Genomic DNA, 19994 nt, shown 5'->3' on the forward strand with positions numbered 1-19994 from the left:
AACCTGATGATGCAGCAGAACTACTGTGGAATCCCCTGGCCCTCCAGGCCTCCCACTAAGATCATGGAAATGGCAGACCACCGGGGGAGGAGATTAAAGCCTACGGTAACTATAGCAACAACATAACCCAAAGCCAGCGTAACTACTTACTGGATTAGCTCAACCTCTCGTATTAAGGGCCTGGCAGAAGAAGAGGTGTGCCTACTTCCAGGCATAAATAGTATTTACCTCAGTCTATACTATTCTTTCATGCGCAGTAATAGGCATTCAATCAAAATTCTGTGTGACACACAAAAAGCAAACCCTCCCCCAACCCGTTACCAAGAGACAGAATAGAGGACACAACGAGACTGGAAGATGGCCCAGATGGTGGAACTACCTGAGAATTTAAATAATTGTAATTAATATTGTCAAAGAATCCAGTGATAAGGTGAACAACATGCATGAACAAATGGGCAACTGCAACAGAGACATGGAAGCTATTTTTAAAAAGCCAAATGGAAATATTAGAAATGAAAAACATGATGATATCAAAGATGAAATCCTTCAACGTGCAGACTAAGCACAGTGGAGGAAAGAATCGGTGAAACTGAAAACACTCCAAGAGAAATAAGAAATTAGAAACACAAAGATACAAAGAGACAAACAGAACAGAACTACCAAGAGCTATGGGACAATATCAAACATTCTAACATATGTAACTGGCACCTTATTAGAAAAAGAGAAATAGAAAGGGACCAAAGAAATATTTGGGGAAAAAAGCTGAGAAGTTTCCCAAATTTAGTAATAATAAACCAGAAATATAAGCAGGATGAATAAAGAAGGACATATCTAGTACATCATAGTCTAAGTGCTGGAAACCAAAAATAAAGAGAATATATTGTGGGAAATGAATAAATTACCTGCCCTCGCCTTGAGTCCTGGCCTCTCCGTGAAAGACTAATGATTGTTTAGCCTTTGAGCAAAATTTAGATTTTAGCAAAATCATCTCCCACACTTGGGGCCCTTGCTGGATCCAATAAATAATTCCCAAAGTGAAGGACTTTGTGTTCCTTCCCTAAGGCGTCTGTGCAGTTTCACAGAATGCAAATCTGGGGGGGGGGCTGGCGTGGCATGCAATTTTGTGTTGTCTCACCAAAACTTCTCAAAGATGCAACCTGCTGAATGATACAGTTGTTGTTGTAATGGAATTAAAAGCTTTTGATATAAGGACAAAAAAAAAAATGTCTGGAGTTACAGCTATCTAAGTACTAAATGTAAGGTGAATAAAACATTGAAACTGAAAAGTGTTACAATCCAAACGTAATGGTATCTTTTGAATTGAGTCTTACAACCCCAAATAATACTGGAAAAATCATAAGCTTTCAGAGACTGTTCCTCTACAACGCTTTTTAAAAAGTCTCTTTTGGTGCTCGATGTTAATTTGATTGCATTAGCTAATAACCTTAACTAGCTTTTGAAAAGTTGCACTGATGTGCAAAGAATATCTGTAATGCTTAGGAAACAGGATTTCAAAATGATGCAGTCTGTATAAATAATGCGTGAAAAAGAAAAATTTTTAAAGGGTTTGAAGCAAAACCCAAAAGGCCTCTTTGTACCTCTTTACCGTACCTCTTCCTTTGCTCTCTACTAATTGTATGGGATTCTGTCTAAAATCCTGGGGCTTCTAGTCGAGGCCTTCTCTGGTGTTCCCTTAGTCACAGGCTGGGATTTGCTTTCTTTTTGGGAAGTCAGTGCCTGAGAGCTGCTAAAAAAGATACCACCAGCACCTGGACACCCTGAGGCATTCCGGGATCCTGGACTCAAGGCCCAAATATTCAAAGGAACATGAGACTTTTAAATAAATTTTAAATGAACTTTTGGGTTCATTACTGCAGTTTGCTTAGTTTAAAAATATAAAGGAAAGTATATCAGAGTCAGTGGAATGAGAAAATATTTAATTGAATTAATTGAATAAAAGGCATGTAGTCTGTGTATAGTAGGTGAGGGGGTGGTCTCTGAAGCCAGACTACCTGGGTTCCAATCTCGACTCTGCTACTCACTTGTTTGTGCCTCAGTTTCTCATTTTTAAAGAAGAGATCATAATAATACCTACCTCGCAGAGGCTTAAGTGAATTGTTAAATGCATTCATGAATTGCTGTGAGGCTTACATGAATTAATAAATGTGAACTTCTAGAATATAGTACCTGGCATGTGATTAGTGGCCTTTGTATTTAACTATCAGTATTATTCTCATTAATAAACTTTGTATTAAAACAAAGTAAAAGCCAAAATAGGTGAATTGGAAATATTGTATCACCCTTTCTTGAGAAAACACAAAAGGTAATTTTTTCTCTGCAGTAATTTGAACAGCCTCTTCTGAGGTATAATTATAGGTATAATTATAGGTATAATTATTTGGTTAACCTCATGAGTTTTGATAAGAGAAACCAGGGCTCCTTTGCCTGTAGGTTGATATCTTTAAAACACATTATTGGCACTACTGTGACAACTGCACACACATAAAACAACCTCCTAAACTAAACTAACTTAAACCTCTTTAATAGGGCTCGCTGTGAAATAAATATTTTGAGTATCTACATTTAAGTCATGTTGTGAACAGTAACATTTGTCTAATCCTTTATGGTCTATGAAGGAATTTTATACTTAGCCATTACTCCAGTTCCTAATATCCATATACTATGAATATGATATTTTATATCATATGAGAAATGCAATGTGGACTTGCTCTAATGAGCACAGAAGCCCCCTCTCTCCTCCACCACAAAGAGGAGTATTTTCTTAACAGGACCTCAGAGGTTATCTTTTATGGCCTACAGAACTGAAGTGGAAAGCTAGCATATTATTACACTGGAAAGGTATTATTATTATGTGTTTTCTCTAAAGTTTCATTTTACAGCTCAGGTAAAAAGCGAAATCCAGGAGAAGCCTAAATTAGAATTGCTCTTAAGGGGATTAGGCATGTCTCTTAAAATTTGAAAAACTACGGCATTTACATACAGACCATAAGCACTTTTAAAGACCAAGCTGAATAGAGCTGTGTGAAAGGTAATGCAGCGAAAAGATGGGACAGAGCAAAATCAAGAAGAGCTATTTAAAAACAACATCAAATTTTCAAGTGGAAAGTTCATGTAAAGTATCTAATTGTGTCCTAAACTGAACAGTGAGGTAAGAAATGTAGCTGCATGGAAGGTGAGCCACTCATTTATTTTTATAGCATGTGAGGCAGATGCTTGAGTCTGAAAAAGCCATAAATAACAGAATGACAATAGTCCAGTGAGAGGTGCTGACAGCAGAGGCACAAAGGGCATCCTCGGAAAAAAGAATGAAAGACAGCACCGGGCACGCCCTGTAGAGCAAGAATCTGTCCTTCCTTGTTTGCCACCTCCCATGATAATTCAAATTATTTTCAATGTCTTTCTTGCAAATATACTTGCTCATATGCATTAATTAATGGTCACATGCTGACAGGCGCACCTCTGTTCAAGAAGTGCTGGCATTTGAATTACTGGCAAATACTCTGCCAGACAGCATGCTTATATTTTTCAGTATTAAAATGCTACATTCTTTTTACTTGGCAGTTTGTCATTTATAGCTCCTATTACTCCTAAAAACTGGTTCACAATTCAAAGAATGGGGATGCTTTGGGAGTTTCGATTTTCGTTTCTTTCATTGTTGTGTCTAAAAAAATTATCCCCAAATGTTCATCATAAATATAAACATATGATTTTGGATATACTGCCTTTATTTTCTCAGGTAAAGTTAAAACTTTTAAAAATAAGTATGGATTTTATAATAAATATTAATGAGAGAGAATATAATCTTACCCTGGTGTGAGTACGAATGTGCATCTTCAGCCCGTCATTTTTACTGAATCCTTTTTCACAGTAAGGGCATTGATACGGACGCTCACCTACAAGATAAAGGAAAGCTTCCCGTCAGAAAAATCTAAAGCAGCAAAGCAGGCATGTACCGTCACTCCTCCTGCACCAGATCCTGGCCACCACAAACACTCCTGCATTGCCAAGAAAAGGCTCAGGCACAGCACGGCCAACACCTGGGGCAGTTCAGGGTGGTGGACGAGGCTTTCCCTCCTGCGGAGAGGCTGTGAGCCCAGAGCAATTCCAGCACTCAGAAACAAGCAACATTCAGGCTCACTCCATTTTCCCTTTAATATTTGAGCCCAAATTAAATCTCCTAATTTTAAGAATCTGTTAAAACGATTTTGTATCAATTTGTTCTGTCACCATACTGCACATTACAGCGATCACTGTTTCACCGATACTTTGTTTTTTAAAAAAGATTTCAGAGGCTAAAGGCTCTTTGGTGGGGCTACTGGCAGACTCCGGGAGGGCTCATGCCAAGGAGTACCTCCCAGAACTTCTGCTGCCAGCGTCCTTGTCCCTGCGGTGAGCCACAGCCATCCCTTGCCTCTGCAGGAGGCCCACCAACACTAGCAGATCACCACGGAGCCCCGGGAAGAGTTCCCTGTGCTATACACCATGTGGCTGACAGGGTCTTGGTGCTCCGGCCGGGTGTCAGGCCTGAGCCTCTGAGGTGGGAGAGCCGAGTTCAGGACACTGGTCCACCAGAGACTTCCCAGATCCACGTAATATCAAACGGTGAAAGCTCTCCCAGAGATCTCCATCTCAATACTAACAGCCAGCTCCACTCAACAACCAGCAAGCTACAGTGCTGGATACCTTATGCCAAACAACTAGCAAGACAGGAACACAACCCCACCCATTAGCACAGAGGCTGCCTAAAATCATAATAAGGTCACAGACACCCCAAAACACACCACTGGATACGGTCCTGCCCACCAGAAAGAAAAGATCCAGCCTCATCCTCCAGAACACAGGCACCAGTCCCCTCCCCCAAGAAGACTACACAGCCCACTGAACCAACCTTACCCACTGCGGGCAGACACCAAAAACAATAGGAACTACGAACCTGCAGCCTGCGAAAAGGAGACCCCAAACACAGTAAGTTAAGCAAAATGAGAAGACAGAGAAATACACAGCAGATGAAGGAGCAAAGTAAAAACCCACCAGACCAAACAAATGAAGAGGAAATAGGCAGTCTACCTGAAAAATAATTCAGAGTAATGGTACTAAAGATGATCTGAAATACTGGAAATAGAATGGAGAAAATACAAGAAATGTTTAACAAGGACCTAGAAGAACTAAAGAGCAAAGAAACAAAGATGAACAACACAATAAATGAAATTAAAAATTCTCTTGAAGGAATCAATAGCAGAATGACTGAGGCAGAAGAATGGATAAGTGACCTGGAAGATAAAATAGTGAAAATAACTATCGCAGAGCAGAATAAAGAAAAAAGAATGAAAAGAACTGAGGACAGTCTCAGAGACCTCTGGGACAACATTAAACGCACCAACATTCGAATTATAGGGGTCCCAGAAGAAGAAGAGGAAAAAAAAGGGTCTGAGAAAATATTTGAAGAGATTATAGTTGAAAACTTCCCTATTATGGGAAAGGGAATAGTCAATCAACTCCAGGAAGCACAGAGAGTCCCATACAGGATAAATACAAGGAGAAACACGCCAAGACATACATTAATCAAACTATCAAAAATTAAATACAAAGAAAAAATATTACAAGCAGTAAGGGAAAAGAAACAAATAATATACAAGGGAATCCCCATAAGGTTAGAGCTGATCTTTGAGGAGAAACTCTGCAAGTAAGAAGGAAGTGGCAGGACATATTTAAAGTGATGAAAGGAGAAAACCTACAACCAACATTACTCTACCCAGCAAGGATCTCATTCAGATCTGACGGAGAAATTAAAACCATTACAGACAAGCAAAAGTACGAGAATTCAGCACCACCAAACCAGCTTTACACCAAATGCTAAAGAAACTTCTCTAAGTGGGAAACACAAGAGAAGGAAAAGACCTACAATAACAAACCCAAAACAATTAAGGAAATGGTAATAGGAACATACATATTGATAACTACCTTAAATGTAAATGGCTTAAATGTTCCAACCAAAAGACACAGACTGGCTGAATGGATACAAAAACAAGACCTGTATATATGCTGTCTATAGGAGAGCCACTTCAACTTAGGGACACATACAGACTGAAAGTGAGGGGATGAAAAAAGATATTGCATGCAAATGGAAATTAAAAGAAAGCTGGAGTAGCAATTCTCACATCAGACAAAATAGACTTTAAAATAAAGACTATTACAAGAAACAAAGAAGGACACTACATAATGATCAACAGATCAATCCAAGAAGAAGATATAACAAGTGTAAATATTTATGAACCCAACATAGGAGCACCTCAATACATAAGGCAAATGCTAACAGCCAAAAAAGGGGAAATCGACAGTAACAAAATCATAGTAGGGGACTTTAACACCCCACTTTCACCAATGGACAGATCATTCAAAATGAAAATAAATAAGGAAACACAAGCTTTAAATGATACATTAAACAAGATGGACTTAATTGATAGTTATAGGATATTCCATCCAAAAACAAGAGAATACACTTGCTTCTCAAGTGCTCATGGAACATTCTCCAGGATACATCATATCTTGGGTCACAAATCAAAACTAGGTAAATTTAAGAATATTGAAATCATATCAAGTATCTTTTCTGACCACAATGACATCAATTACAGGAAAAAAATCTGTAAACAATACAAACACATGGAGGCTAAACAATACACTACTAAATAACCAAGAGATCACTGAGAAATCAAAAATGAAATCAAAAAATACCTAGAAAAAATTGACAATGAAAACACGACAACCCAAAACCTATGGGATGCTGTGAAAGCAGTTCTAAGAGGGAAGTTTATAGCAATACAATCCTACCTCAAGAAACAAGAAACATCTCAAATAAACAACCTAACCTTGCACCTAAAGCAATTAGAGAAAGAAGAACAAAAAAACCCCAAAGTTAGCAGAAGGAAAGAAATCATAAAGATCAGATCAGAAATAAATGAAAAATAAATGAAGGAAAAGATAGCAAAGATCAATAAAACTAAAAGCTGGGTCTTTGAGAAGATAAACAAAATTGATAAACCATTAGCCAGACTAATCAAGAAAAAGGGAGAAGACTCAAAGCAATAGAATTAGAAATGAAAAAGGAGAAGTAACAACTGACACTGCAGAAATACAAAGGATCATGAGAGATTACTACAAGCAACTATATGCTGATAAAATGGACAACCTGGAAGAAATGGACAAATTCTTAGAAAAGCACAACCTTCCGAGACTGAACCAGGAAGAAATAGAAAATATTAACAGATCAATCACAAGCACTGAAATTGAAACTGTGATTAAAAATCTTCCAACAAACAAAAGCCCAGGACCAGGTGGCTTCACAAGCAAATTCTATCAAACATTTAGAGAAGAGCTAACACCTATCCTTCTCAAACTCTTCCAAATATAGCAGAGGGAGGAACACTCTCTAACTCATTCTATGAGGTCACCATCACCCTGATACCAAAACCAAAGAAAGATGTCACAAAGAAAGAAAACTACAGGCCAGTATCACTGATGAACATAGATGCAAAAATCCTCAACAAAATACTAGCAAACAGAATCCAACAGCACATTAAAAGGATCATACACCGTGATCAAGTGGGGTTTTTCCCAGGAATGCAAGAATTCTTCAATATATGCAAATCAATCAACATGATACGCCATATTAAAAAACTGAAGGAGAAAAACCATATGATAATCTCAATAGATGCAGAAAAACATTTCGACAAAATTCAACACCCATTTATGATAAAAACGCTCCAGAAAGTAGGCACAGAGGGAACCTACCTCAACATAATAAAGGCCATATGTGACAAGCCCACAGCCAACATCGTTCTCAATCGTGAAAAATTGAAACCATTTCCTCTAAGATCAGGAACAAGACAAGGTTGCCCACTCTCACCACTATTATTCAACATAGTTTTGGAATTTTTAGCCACAGCAATCAGAGAAGAACAAGAAATAAATGGAATCCAAATTGGAAAAGAAGAAGTAAAACTGTCACTGTTTGCAGATGACATGATACTATACATAGAGAATCTTAAAGATGCTACCAGAAAACTACTAGAGCTACTGAATAAATTTGGTAGAGTAGTAGGACACAAAATTAATGTACAGAAATCTCTTGCATTCCTATACACTAATGATGAAAAATCTGAAAGAGAAATTAGGGAAACACTCCCATTTATCACTGCAACAAAAAGAATAAAATACCTAGGAATAAACCTACCTACGGAGACAAAAGACCTGTATCCAGAAAACTCTAAGACACTGATGAAAGAAATTAAAGATGATACAAACAGATGGAGAGATATCATGTTTTTGGATTGGAAGAATCAACACTGTGAAAATGACCAGACTTCCCAAAGCAGTCTACAGATCAGTGCAATCCCTATCAAACTACCAATGGCATTTTTCACAGAACTAGAACAAAAAATTTCACACTTTGTATGGAAACACAAAAGACCCCAAAGAGCCAAAGCAATCTTGATATTGAAAAATGGAGCTGGAGGAATCAGGCTCCCTGACTTTAGACTATACTACAAAGCTACAGTAATAAAGAGAGTATGGTACTGGCACAAAAACAGAAATATAGATCAATGGAACGGGATAGAAAGCTCAGAGATAAACCCACACACATATGGTCACCTTATCTTTGATAAAGGAGGCAAGAATATATAATGGAGAAAAGACAGCCTCTTCAATAAGTGGTGCTGGGAAAACTGGACAGTTACATGTAAAAGAATGAAATTAGAACACTCCCTAACACCATACACAAAAATAAACTCAAAATGGATTAAAGACCTAAATGTAAGGCCAGACACTGTAAAACTCTTAGAGGAAAACACAGGCAAAACGCTCTATGACAAAAATCACAGTAAGATCCTTTTTGACCCATCTCCTAGAGGAATGGAAATAAAAACAAAAATAAACAAATGGGACCCAATGAAACTTAAAAGCTTTTGCACAGCAAAGGAAACCATAAACAAGACGCAAAGACAACCCTCAGAATGGGAGAAAAGGGCTTCCCTGGTGGCGCAGTGGTTGAGAATCTGCCTGCCAATGCAGGGGACATGGGTTCGAGCCCTGGTCTGGGAAGATCCCACATGCCGCGGAGCAACTAGGCCCGTGAGCCACAACTACTGAGCCTGCGCGTCTGGAGCCTGTGCTCCGCAACAAGAGAGGCTGCGATAATGCGAGGCCCGCGCACCGCGATGAAGAGTGGCCCCCGCATGCCGCAACTAGAGAAAGCCCTCACACAGAAACGAAGACCCAACACAGCCAAAAATAAATAAATAAATAAAAAATAAAAATAAAGGAATTCCTTAAAAAAAAAAAAAAAAAAAAAAAACAGAATGGGAGAAAAAATTTGCGAACAAAGTACTGACAAAGGATTAACCTCCAAAATTTACAAGCAGCTCATGCAGCTCTATGTTAAAAAAACAAACAACCCATTCCAAAAATGGGCAGAAGACCTAAACAGACATTTCGCCAAAGAAGATATACAGATTGCCAACAAATACATGAAAGGATGCTCAACATCACTAATCATTAGAGCAATGCAAATCAAAACTACAATGAGGTATCACTTCACACCGGTCAGAATGGCCATCATCAAAAAATCTACAAACAATAAATGCTGGAGAGGGTGTGGAGAAAAGGGAACACTCTTGCACTGTTGGTGGGAGTGTAAATTGACACAGCCACTATGGAGGACAGTATGGAGGTTCCTTAATATCTAAAAATAGAACTACCATATGACCCAGCAATTCTACTGGGCATATACCCTGAAAAACCATAATTCAAAAAGAGTCATGTACCACATTTTTCATTGCAGCTCTATTTACAATAGCCAGGACATGGAAACAACCTAAGTGTCTATCGACAGATGAATGGATAAAGAAGATGTGGCACACATATACAATGGAATATTACTCAGCCATAAAAAGAAACGAAATTGAGTTATTTGTATGAGGTGGATGGACCTAGAGTCTGTCACACAGAGTGAAGTAAGTCAGAGAAAAACAAATACCGTATGCTAACGCATATATATGGAAACAAAAAAAAAAAAAAAAAAAGGTTCTGAAGAACCTCAGGGCAGGACAGGAATAAAGACGCAGATGTATAGAATGGACTTGAGGACACTGGGAGGGGGAGGGGTAAGCTGGGACGAAGTGAGAGAGTATTATGGACATAAGTACACTACCAAATGTAAAACAGATAGCTAGTAGGAAGCAGCAGCATAGCACAGGGAGATCAGCTCGGTGCTTTGTGTCCACCTAGAGGGAGATGCAAGAGGGAGGGGATATGTGGATATATGTATACGTACAGCTGATTCACTTTGTTATACAGTAGAAACTAACACACCATTGTAAAGCAATTATACTACAATAAAGACGTTAAAAAAATCATTATGCTAAGTGAAAGAAGTCAGACACAAAAGGCCACATATTATATGATTCCATTCATATGGAAGTCCAGAATAGGGACAGAAAGTAGATTAGTGGTTGTCTAGGTCTGGGGGTGGAGATGGGAAACACAGGAGTGATAGCTAACGGGTGAAGTGTTTCTTTTTAGGGAGATGAAAATGTCCTAAAATTGACTGTAGGGACGGCTGCACTTATCTATGAATATACTAAAAACAACATATTGCACACTTTAGGTAGATTGTATGATATGTGAATTATACCTCAATAAAGCTGTTTAAAAAAAAAAAAGATTTCATAGTCTATCTCAGTTAAGGAGATGAGTTTTAAAAGAACTTCATAAAATTGGTGTATGTTAAACAGAATCATCTTCTGTTATAACTGAGTAGAGGTTACATCTAGAGATTATTATTGAGAAAACAGCCAAACCATTTTTTTTAAAACAAGCAAGCATACTCACACACATCACACTTTCTAAAAAATTCTACCGTAAGCTGACAAAAATATGACAAAATTTAATCTCCAGGAGGAATCTGAAGCTGCCCAGTGGTCAAAACCTAATTATTCAGAAGGGACAGTAACTTAGAATCACTCACTTACTGATTCTTTCATTTACTGATTCTTTCATTTCCTTCTCCTCAGAGACAGGCCTTTTGACAAGCAGTGTGCCGATCCTCTGCTCTCTCACATCCCATTTGATTCTCATTCTCGTTCAATCACGTGTTACCCGAGTTATGCCAGCGAACACCCCCCTCAGGTCAACGATGAGCTCCTAGTGGCTCAATCCAATGGTCACTTTTCATCATGGCCTTCCCTGACCTCTCCCCAGTTGCTTCACAAAATGTCCAGCCACGTTCCTGGGCCTGGAGGCTGCATGGCACAGGGGGCTTTGCCCTGTTCTCTGAACCCTGTGTTGTTGGCGGTGACATCACATGGAAGCAACTGGGGCAGAGCTCCCAGCGCAGCAACTTACCCACCTCTCCTTGAGGAGCATTCAGGTCACTCCCTTTGAACTCTCTCTGAAGTGGGCACTGTGAGAGAATGACAACCACCCAAGATAGAAAAAACAAAAACAGAAACCTAAAAATAACAATGGCAACACTAACGAGAACAGGACTCTTTAATGAATTATCCAGACTTGCCAATTTCTTCTGTGAGACAAAATCAACTTTTGCACTAAGTAAATCGACCTGGATTCTTTACTTTATTATGGTTGTGGACCTGGGAAAGTGTGGCTTTTCATACACACAAAAGATAAAGGCTTAGAGTCCAATTTATTTGAAAAACTATGAAAATATAATTTTATTTTAACCTTAAGTCGATAATATGTGTTTATCTTCATTCCAGATCTCTCTGTTGAACCTCTGTCTTGAGACATCCATACGCCCACCCGGTATCTTCATTTGGATATCTCACAAACAACTCAAATTCAGCATTCATGAGCTTTATCCTCTGATCCCATGTGTCCTGTATATCCTGTCCTGATTAGTTATACCACAATCATCCAGCTACCAAATAAGAAACTTAAACAGCCATTCAAGATGCCCTTTTTTTACTCACTTCTCCCTACCTCTAACCTCTTAAGTCATACTAATTTCACTTCTCTTATATTTCTAGAATTTTTTTCCTTGAAGGTGATGGCAAGAATGAAAATAATATTCATAGCATCAGCAGCAGGAGTAGTAGCAGGAACAATTACTAATTGATTTCTTAATCATTAACCTTCAACCATGCACACACAGAGAAAAAGAACTGGAAGAAAACAGCAAGATGCTAATGCTCATGGGGGTAACTCCTGCATCATAGAAGTCCAGGTAATTTTTTATTTTCTTCTTCATAAAGTACGAAAAGCAAAGTAATTTTTTAGATTTTCAAAGTAAATGTTTTACACTAATGCTAAGAAGAATGCTAAAATGTTTCATTCCTATTTATCTATTAACAATCAAATCAATCTAGATAATAGATAAAGCATGATAAACAGTAAAGTGGTTGACACGAAAAGTTGTTTCACAAATTTTTAGCAATCATAAATTAATATTCACAGCTATTCTCTTTGTATCACAGAACTTTATGTGTGGTATTACTCTCCAAATACCAATAGAATAGCCAGCAAAAAAAAAAAAAAAATCAAAGATTTACAGTCATCAGGTTATATGTTAATTAAACCTAATGTAGTATATTGAATTATTATTTTCTTTCACGATAGCCAAAATTGATTAAGCAAGGAAAGAAATATAGATAATACTAAGGAATTTTAGAGAATGGAACAAAACAAATTCATTCCCCATTTTACCTGGTGTCATAATACAGAAATTTCCACTACAGACATGAGCTTTTTCTCCTCTTTCAGAATCTGATTGTTCTGAGTTTGAATACTGCTCATCCTCTCCTAGGTGTAACTCTGGGGAAGTCATGCAACCTCACTGAACCTCTGAAAAATGGGACCAGACATTCAGGTTTGTTTAAAGCAGTCTCTATGCCAGTTACCACACGACAAGTAGCACTCCCTTTCACTTACACGAGTGACCCGACTGGGACAGTAAAAACGTATGGTCACCTGTTACGGATTGAACTGTGCCCCCCAAATTCACATGTTGCAGTCCTAACCCCAGTACCGCAGCATGTGACCGTATCTGGACACAAGGCTGCTGGAAATGCTACTAGAGTAGTCTGGGTCCCTAATCTTATCTGGGTGGTGTCCTTGTAAGAACATGGCCTTGTAGAGACAGAGACACACAGGGAGAACGCCAGGTGAAGAGTGGAGTTACGCTGCCACAGCCAGGAACTACCAGAAGCCGGAAGAAAAGCCTGGAACAGATCCTTCCCTAGTGCCTTCAGAGGGAGCACAGTCCTGCCAACACCTCGCCTCCAGAACAGCGGGACAACAAATTTTTGTTGTTTAAGCCACTCTCTGGTACTTTGTTACAGTCCTAGCACACTCATACAATCACCCTGCTCATAATGGAGGCGATTATTATCTTCACTGATGTCTGTCTGTCTGCCTGCTGTCTGCGAGGCCTGTGTAGACTGCTCAGGAGAGAAACTGGTACTCTAGACGGTCAGTGTTTCCACCCCATCCCCACTCCAACCCTGAGATCCAGCGATACCGAGTTGATAGGTTTGGGAAACTTGGGTAAGTCCCACTCCACTCATTCATTCCACTACCCCAGGATGTAACTCCAGTTTTAAAGGATGTCACTGGTAAATGGCTTTGATAAACAGAAGTTATTTGAAAACTAGAGTATGAAGTTTGCAAATCAGCCTAGGCTACATTAAGCTGCTACCCTCTCTACCCTTTTGGCTGGAGCATGTTTAGGGCAAGCCTGACTCTCTTAGACTCTGAGGACAAAGTTACCTGCTGTCCTACACAATCTAAAGCTGAAGGTTACGTGTATAAGTCAACATGTTGATAAATAGTAAAGTTATTTGTCTAACTTGCATATTAAAGACAAGCTGTTATTCTTAGGGGTTTTTTTTCACGTTATGCATGTGATATTTTCCCTCATTACTGCAAGTTATTGTGATGAGTAAGTTTCCAGGAAATATTTTTGTCTACATATAAAATTATCCTGGTATGAACAGGAATTTTCTTGAGTTAACTCTAAGAACACAGATCTTTTTTCTTGCTTGAACACTGCCAGTACATAGGTTCTGATGTACAATATGGTGCAAATCCAAGTAACGATTACTTTTAAATACCTGGTAGATTTACATACTGACCGTTTACATTTTGCCTAGGCTCATAGCAATATTCAAATTCTGACTAACATGAAAATTAGTTTATCTTAAAACTAGCTAAAAAAATTGAGCTTAAAAACCAACGTAAATGGAAATAATATAAGCAATAGCTGAAACACACAGAGCCTAATAGGAGGCTCTGTTCTACGGTTCAGAATACTTAAGGTATATTAGTAATTCTATTTCTTGGAACAACATTATGATCTAGGAATTCATATCTCTAGTTTACAAATGAGGAAAGTAGGCACAGAAAAGATAAGTGATTTGCTCAAGATGACACAACTATTAAATAGTGGAATCAGAATTTTAACCCTTAATCCTTAACTCTTATACCATAACATAAATTAATAATATGGCTAGTATTTTATATAAATTAGGTTAGACTTTCTAAAGTTACTGACAAAAACTCTGCTTCTTGCAATTACAGCTGACATTAACCAGATCTTTCTGACTGGTACACCGAGGCATTCTTTTAGTTACCAAAGCTCATCAGGAAAAAGTCAGGGGCAGGTTAGGAATGTATGTTATATCTCAAAGCAGATCCCAAGCGGATGCAAATACTGACATAATATTAAACTATGCCTTGAGAACTACATATAGGTAACCACCTTCAACATTTAGAAGGGAAAAACAGTACTGGCAAATATCCCATACTACACTGTGAGATTTAGCTACCAGTAGCTAGATTCAATAAGCATAGTAACATAAATAATATTGAAGTGTACTTAACAGCAAAATATTTCTCATTTAACTAAGGGAAATAGATGAGTTCTTTGCATCTGCTTCTTTCTTTAAATTATGTTCTGACACTGAATATCATTGAAGTCCACTTGTGTTTTCTTCAAAAACATCAAGGAACATACAGAAACATGATGACAACTGTAAAAGGTTGATTTTAAGCTGACTTTACAAGGTGCCACAAAGTAGGCAGTCCATGAAGCTAATTTATTCATTCATTAAATAGATACTTTTTGGGCACATACCACCTTCTACTTACTGTCCTGGGCTTTGGGAATGCAGTTGCGAACAGATTCACAAAATCACAGCCTCTTCAATTTTACTAGTGTAATGAGAAAGACAAGTAAACATTAAGAAAAAAACATAAGATAATTCCAGATACTGACATTGTACGAAGAAAATAAAACAAGGAGATAGGTTTAAGAAAGGCCTCTGGTGGGAGTGCACAGGAAAAGGACTTAGGAAAAGGTCATTAGGAAAGGCAAAAGAATTGAATGAATGTAGTACGTAGATGCCAATTCAAGCACACTTTTTTGTGACCCTTAATCATTGAATTGGAAGCATTTTAGCTTACTGGACTTGAAATAGGTGCCTCCAAATTCTCACTGCTGGCACACCTGAGACAGAAAAAGCTTAAAAGTATTTGAAATATGCAAGAGGGGCTGTGTGGATATTCAGAAAAGAGCTCCAGAAAATTGCAGATGGCCTTCCAAAGGCAGCTGGTGGTAATGAAAGGGGACATCTGGGTGCCACATGGAAGACTTTACCAGAGTCTAGCCTGGTCCCCAAATAAGTTACCTTGAGTCTTTTACAAAGAAAATGCATTATGACCACAACCATCCACTGGCAAGTATGGGCAAAAACAATAGGAAAAAAATCTGATTCTAGTTTAATATAGGCCATTAATATTAGAATTTATTGACTTTACCATTATTTTGTGCAATATAATTAAACACATCAGAAGAATTCCAGGCCTCACTAAAGGATTAGCATACTAATATTAAAACAATACCTTAAAATGTGTGAAGGGAATTCAGGCTAGCATGAATCTTCATGATAAAAGGAAAGATCTTAAAGCCACTAAACCACTGAACATCCATCTATTGCCATGTAATCACCCCAACGTCCCTCTTGACCAAATCCTTTCTAAAGATCTATGTTTACACAACATGAAATTAGTACAGAAAAATATTGCAAACTTTGATATACCTATGTTAGATATCTTGATATTCTTAAGTTTAGACCATGGATTTAATTTTAGATATGAACTTGATCACTTTGTCAGAAGCTCAGAAATCAAATATTATTTCATACCACTAAACACACTGAATGCAAAAAACTTAGTAATATTGACCGTAATCAATTTTTTTTAAAGATTTTTTTTTGATGTGGTCCATTTTTAAAGTCTTTATTGAATTTGTTACAATATTGCTTCTGTTTTATGTTTTGGTTTTTTGGCCACGAGGCATATGGGATCTTAGCTCCCTGACCAGGGATCGAACCCGCACCCCCTGCACTGGAAAGCGAAGTCTTAACCACTGGACCGCCAGGGAAGTCCCTTTACCACAATTTTTTAAAAAGCGTACGGCCAATGAGCCTTATACTTTGAGAGATTTTTAAACAAGTGGAAAAGTTTACTACATAATGTATGTTTTAAGACATTTTGATTAAAGTAAAAAGACTATTTCCAGAAAGCATTTTAATAATTTTAACTTTTATTCTGTTAGTATATTTTTTAAAACCTATATAGATTTCAGGGAACTCCCATAAATCTCTGAAAATATGAAAAAATGTACATACAGAGAAAATGCAATTTAAGATGGAATAAGGTCAAACTCTTATTTTCGATGAATCCAAAATAAATAATGTTTAAAGAGTTAAATTACATAATGTTTAAGGATTTTGGAGCCATAGTTTTAATTTTTACTTTGATTTTTCTAAAATTAAGTTTTGGATACGGCCACTTTCAAATGAAAAAGCAAACCTCAGAAGTGTATGTTTCATGAAAAATACTCTCAGATGGTTCCACATGGTTGAACTTCAAAATATATATATTATACGGGAATTCCTTAGAACTTTATATTTGATTTTCACAAATATCATGGGACTGGCTTATTCTGCTATTGTGGACTAAGGAAATTGTTACAAAACATCAAAGTCACTCATTCTAAATGAAAATTAAACCAAAGATATAATTGTGTAAGCACTACCCAATCATTTTTTCCAATTCCACCATTCCAAACCCCTCAACCTATGGAGCATGTTAATAAATTAGCAGCACACCATAGAGAGAAGTGAAATGTTATGCTGACTAATGGGAGTAGCTCAAGTTCATTCTTGGCAATTTTCTATGAATTGAAATACTTTTCTTCTGCACCGAAAAGAGTCACGACACCCCACTGACCTCACTGAACCCTACGTAGTTAGTCCTGGAATACTATTCATCAAATCCTGTGGCATTTCACTTGCCATCTTCCAAAAAAAGACAACAAAATCTGAACTTTACAATTACAGAAATACTCTACTTTTAAAAGTTTAAAGAGTTTACTACTGTAAGGAAGTGGGCCATAAAATGTAAAAATCAAAAGGTGACTGAGGGGACCTTTGCTTTGGCCAGCTGAATCAAAACAAACTGAGTCTTTTTTTTAAAAAATGCAAGTTTCTATGGAGCTCCAAAAACAGTAAAAGATGCATTATTTTCCTTAAGAGTCTTCAGTTACGGTATCCCATCCTCATTTCTGAAAAGATGCCAAATCAAGTGAGGTGAGGTTCACTGGGAAGAAGAAAAACAGGAGAGCCATATGCCCACTAACTTTCTAGTCCGAAATAATAAAGAGCCAGACCTACTTATGGGTGGAGGGCAAAACAAAAACAGTTTTACTGATGCAAACAAAACAGGATATGAGATGCAGAATACGAAAGGACAACAGTTAATGAATATTTTAAAAACATAATGAACTAGGAAGAGAAAGTAGAAGGTTTCCTACTCAGGATGCCCTGGCTTGGGCCAACCAGGTATGTAAATGACCCCCATTACATGTCATTTTGTCTGAAGGGAGCAAGACGCCTTCCTCAGGTCCTCGATATGGGTGCTGACAGAAGCAAAGTGGATTGTTTAATAGGAGAAACCTCAGCACAATCCAGACACTGAGGAAGTTTTAAAGGTTCTGACCAGAAAGAAAAACTCCTACATGGAGTTCTCCACACTGCTTTGTGAAGAGACACTTTACAGAAAGGTTGGTAAGTAAAATAAGGTAACCACTGATTTGGTTTTGCTGTTAGGGAGTCAGATTTTGGTGGGAAAATCATTAATCTTTTCACCCAGTAGTTTTCTGTCTTTAGGAATTTCTACCAGAAGTTTTATTTAACCCAGTATTTACGAGCATAGTTTGTGAAGAGTGGTCATGCAGTGATGCAGCAGTTAAACCTTAGGTGCCTGCACACAGAGGGGTTTTCCTGTTCACAGGGCCAGCAAGGAAGAATCAAGAGTATAAAACTGTGAGCAGCAAGGAACCCAGAAAACTATTCTCTTATCCAAAACCTAGAAAAGCTATAAAACCTTCCCCAGGCCTGAGGCACAACTCAGAACTACAGAAAAACAACACACAGAGAAGCTGTTCTTGGGGGGAAACATGGTAGCAATGGTAGGAGAAAGCACATATCCGAGGCAATCAAATCTCCTTCGGTTTTCCTAAACTAAAAAAAAAAAAAAAATGCTGTGTTCCAGATTTAACAGAGGCAGCTATTGATAATATTAGCTAATAATTTACCAATAAAGCTGCTGAAATACAGTTTCAATAATGAAAATCACTGCATAGGCCACTTCCGTTTTTGAGGATCCCAGTAGATCAAAAAAAAAAAAAAAAAAGAAATGATAAAAATAGAGTTACATAAATGATGATATATTTTAAATGATCCATCTTATCATGGTCCCTGTGACTGTACTATTAATTCATTTGATGACTGTTCATCACACTATATTCCAAGACAATGTCACTCCCTCACTCTTCCCTATGTGCCCCATAGCCCAGCCTATGACTAACCTTGACATAAGCATTATAATTTTTGCATTAAAAAACTAGGGCCTTTGATATTTTCAAAAAAAGTAAAAAAAAAAAAAAAAGATAATCACATTACCAATGAAAGTCAAAATGAATGTCTCTCCCTCTTAAGTTGTTATATATGTTTGTTACTAGCCCAAAGTCAACCAGGGAAGAGATAAATACAGAAAAGAGGAAAAAATGGTTTATTCCGCTGATGTGGTTGATCAGAAATTATCTGAAGTATCAAAATCACACTGAGAAAATAAGAATCATACATAGAGTTCAAGACTCTACCTATGAGTAAGACTTCTTAGGGAAAATCTGAAGCTCTCCATCTCAATCTCTGAAGTATGATGGGGGGGGCGTAGAGGAAATCTTTTATTTCTATGCAGATTCTATACTCAACTATTCTGTTAACTCTTAGATTACCTGTGGGTAAAAGAATATGTGATTTGACCTAACGTTAGTAATTAACCACTTAGAAAATAAAGATAGCAAAATAAATTCCCTCTCAAAATATAGGGGTTATCTAATTATAAAAATGTGAAAAGACATGTTTAAATTTTCATTTGTGTTTACAATGACTGTTAATTGTTTATTTTTGTTTATGACTAATTGTAATTGTTGCCTTATAGTTACTTATAATTATTTATAGCTACTGTTTTTATTAACTTTGGATAAATATTCTACAAAGAATGAAAAAATCCCTTTAGAAAAACTATTAGAGAAGAAGGAAAAACAGTGGCTAAAATCCAAGTATTATCAAACCATGATATACCAATTCTTTATTTCTGAGATGATCACAGGTAGTTACTAAAAAATTAAATATTTCCTAAGACAGTGATTTATTACTACATTCAAATAACAGTGTGCAAGCAAGCCTAGAACAGAAGGGCCAACACAGCCGGTATCTATTAACACGGAAAGCTGGTTGGAACTGTAGGCAAGTAATTAACCTTCTGGCCCAGAGCTTTAAAACCCCAAAAGCAGTTCCTAGAATTTCTTTCATAATTTATGAACGACGGAT

General features: G+C 37.4%; 1 protein-coding gene across 6 annotated transcripts in view; it reads right to left on the minus strand.

The window, feature by feature from the left end:
- Window positions 1-19994, minus strand: part of PRDM5 (PR/SET domain 5) — a 209572-nt gene that overhangs the window by 46467 nt on the left and 143111 nt on the right. For all 6 annotated transcript variants that reach the window (XM_036853882.1, XM_036853885.1, XM_036853887.1 and 3 more), the window contains one exon: window positions 3829-3914. In XM_036853882.1, coding sequence (XP_036709777.1) covers window positions 3829-3914 — 86 coding nt within the window. The remainder of the gene's footprint in view (window positions 1-3828; window positions 3915-19994) is intronic.

This window comes from Balaenoptera musculus, chromosome 5 (genome assembly GCF_009873245.2).
Source record: "Balaenoptera musculus isolate JJ_BM4_2016_0621 chromosome 5, mBalMus1.pri.v3, whole genome shotgun sequence".
Taxonomy (NCBI): domain Eukaryota; kingdom Metazoa; phylum Chordata; class Mammalia; order Artiodactyla; family Balaenopteridae; genus Balaenoptera; species Balaenoptera musculus.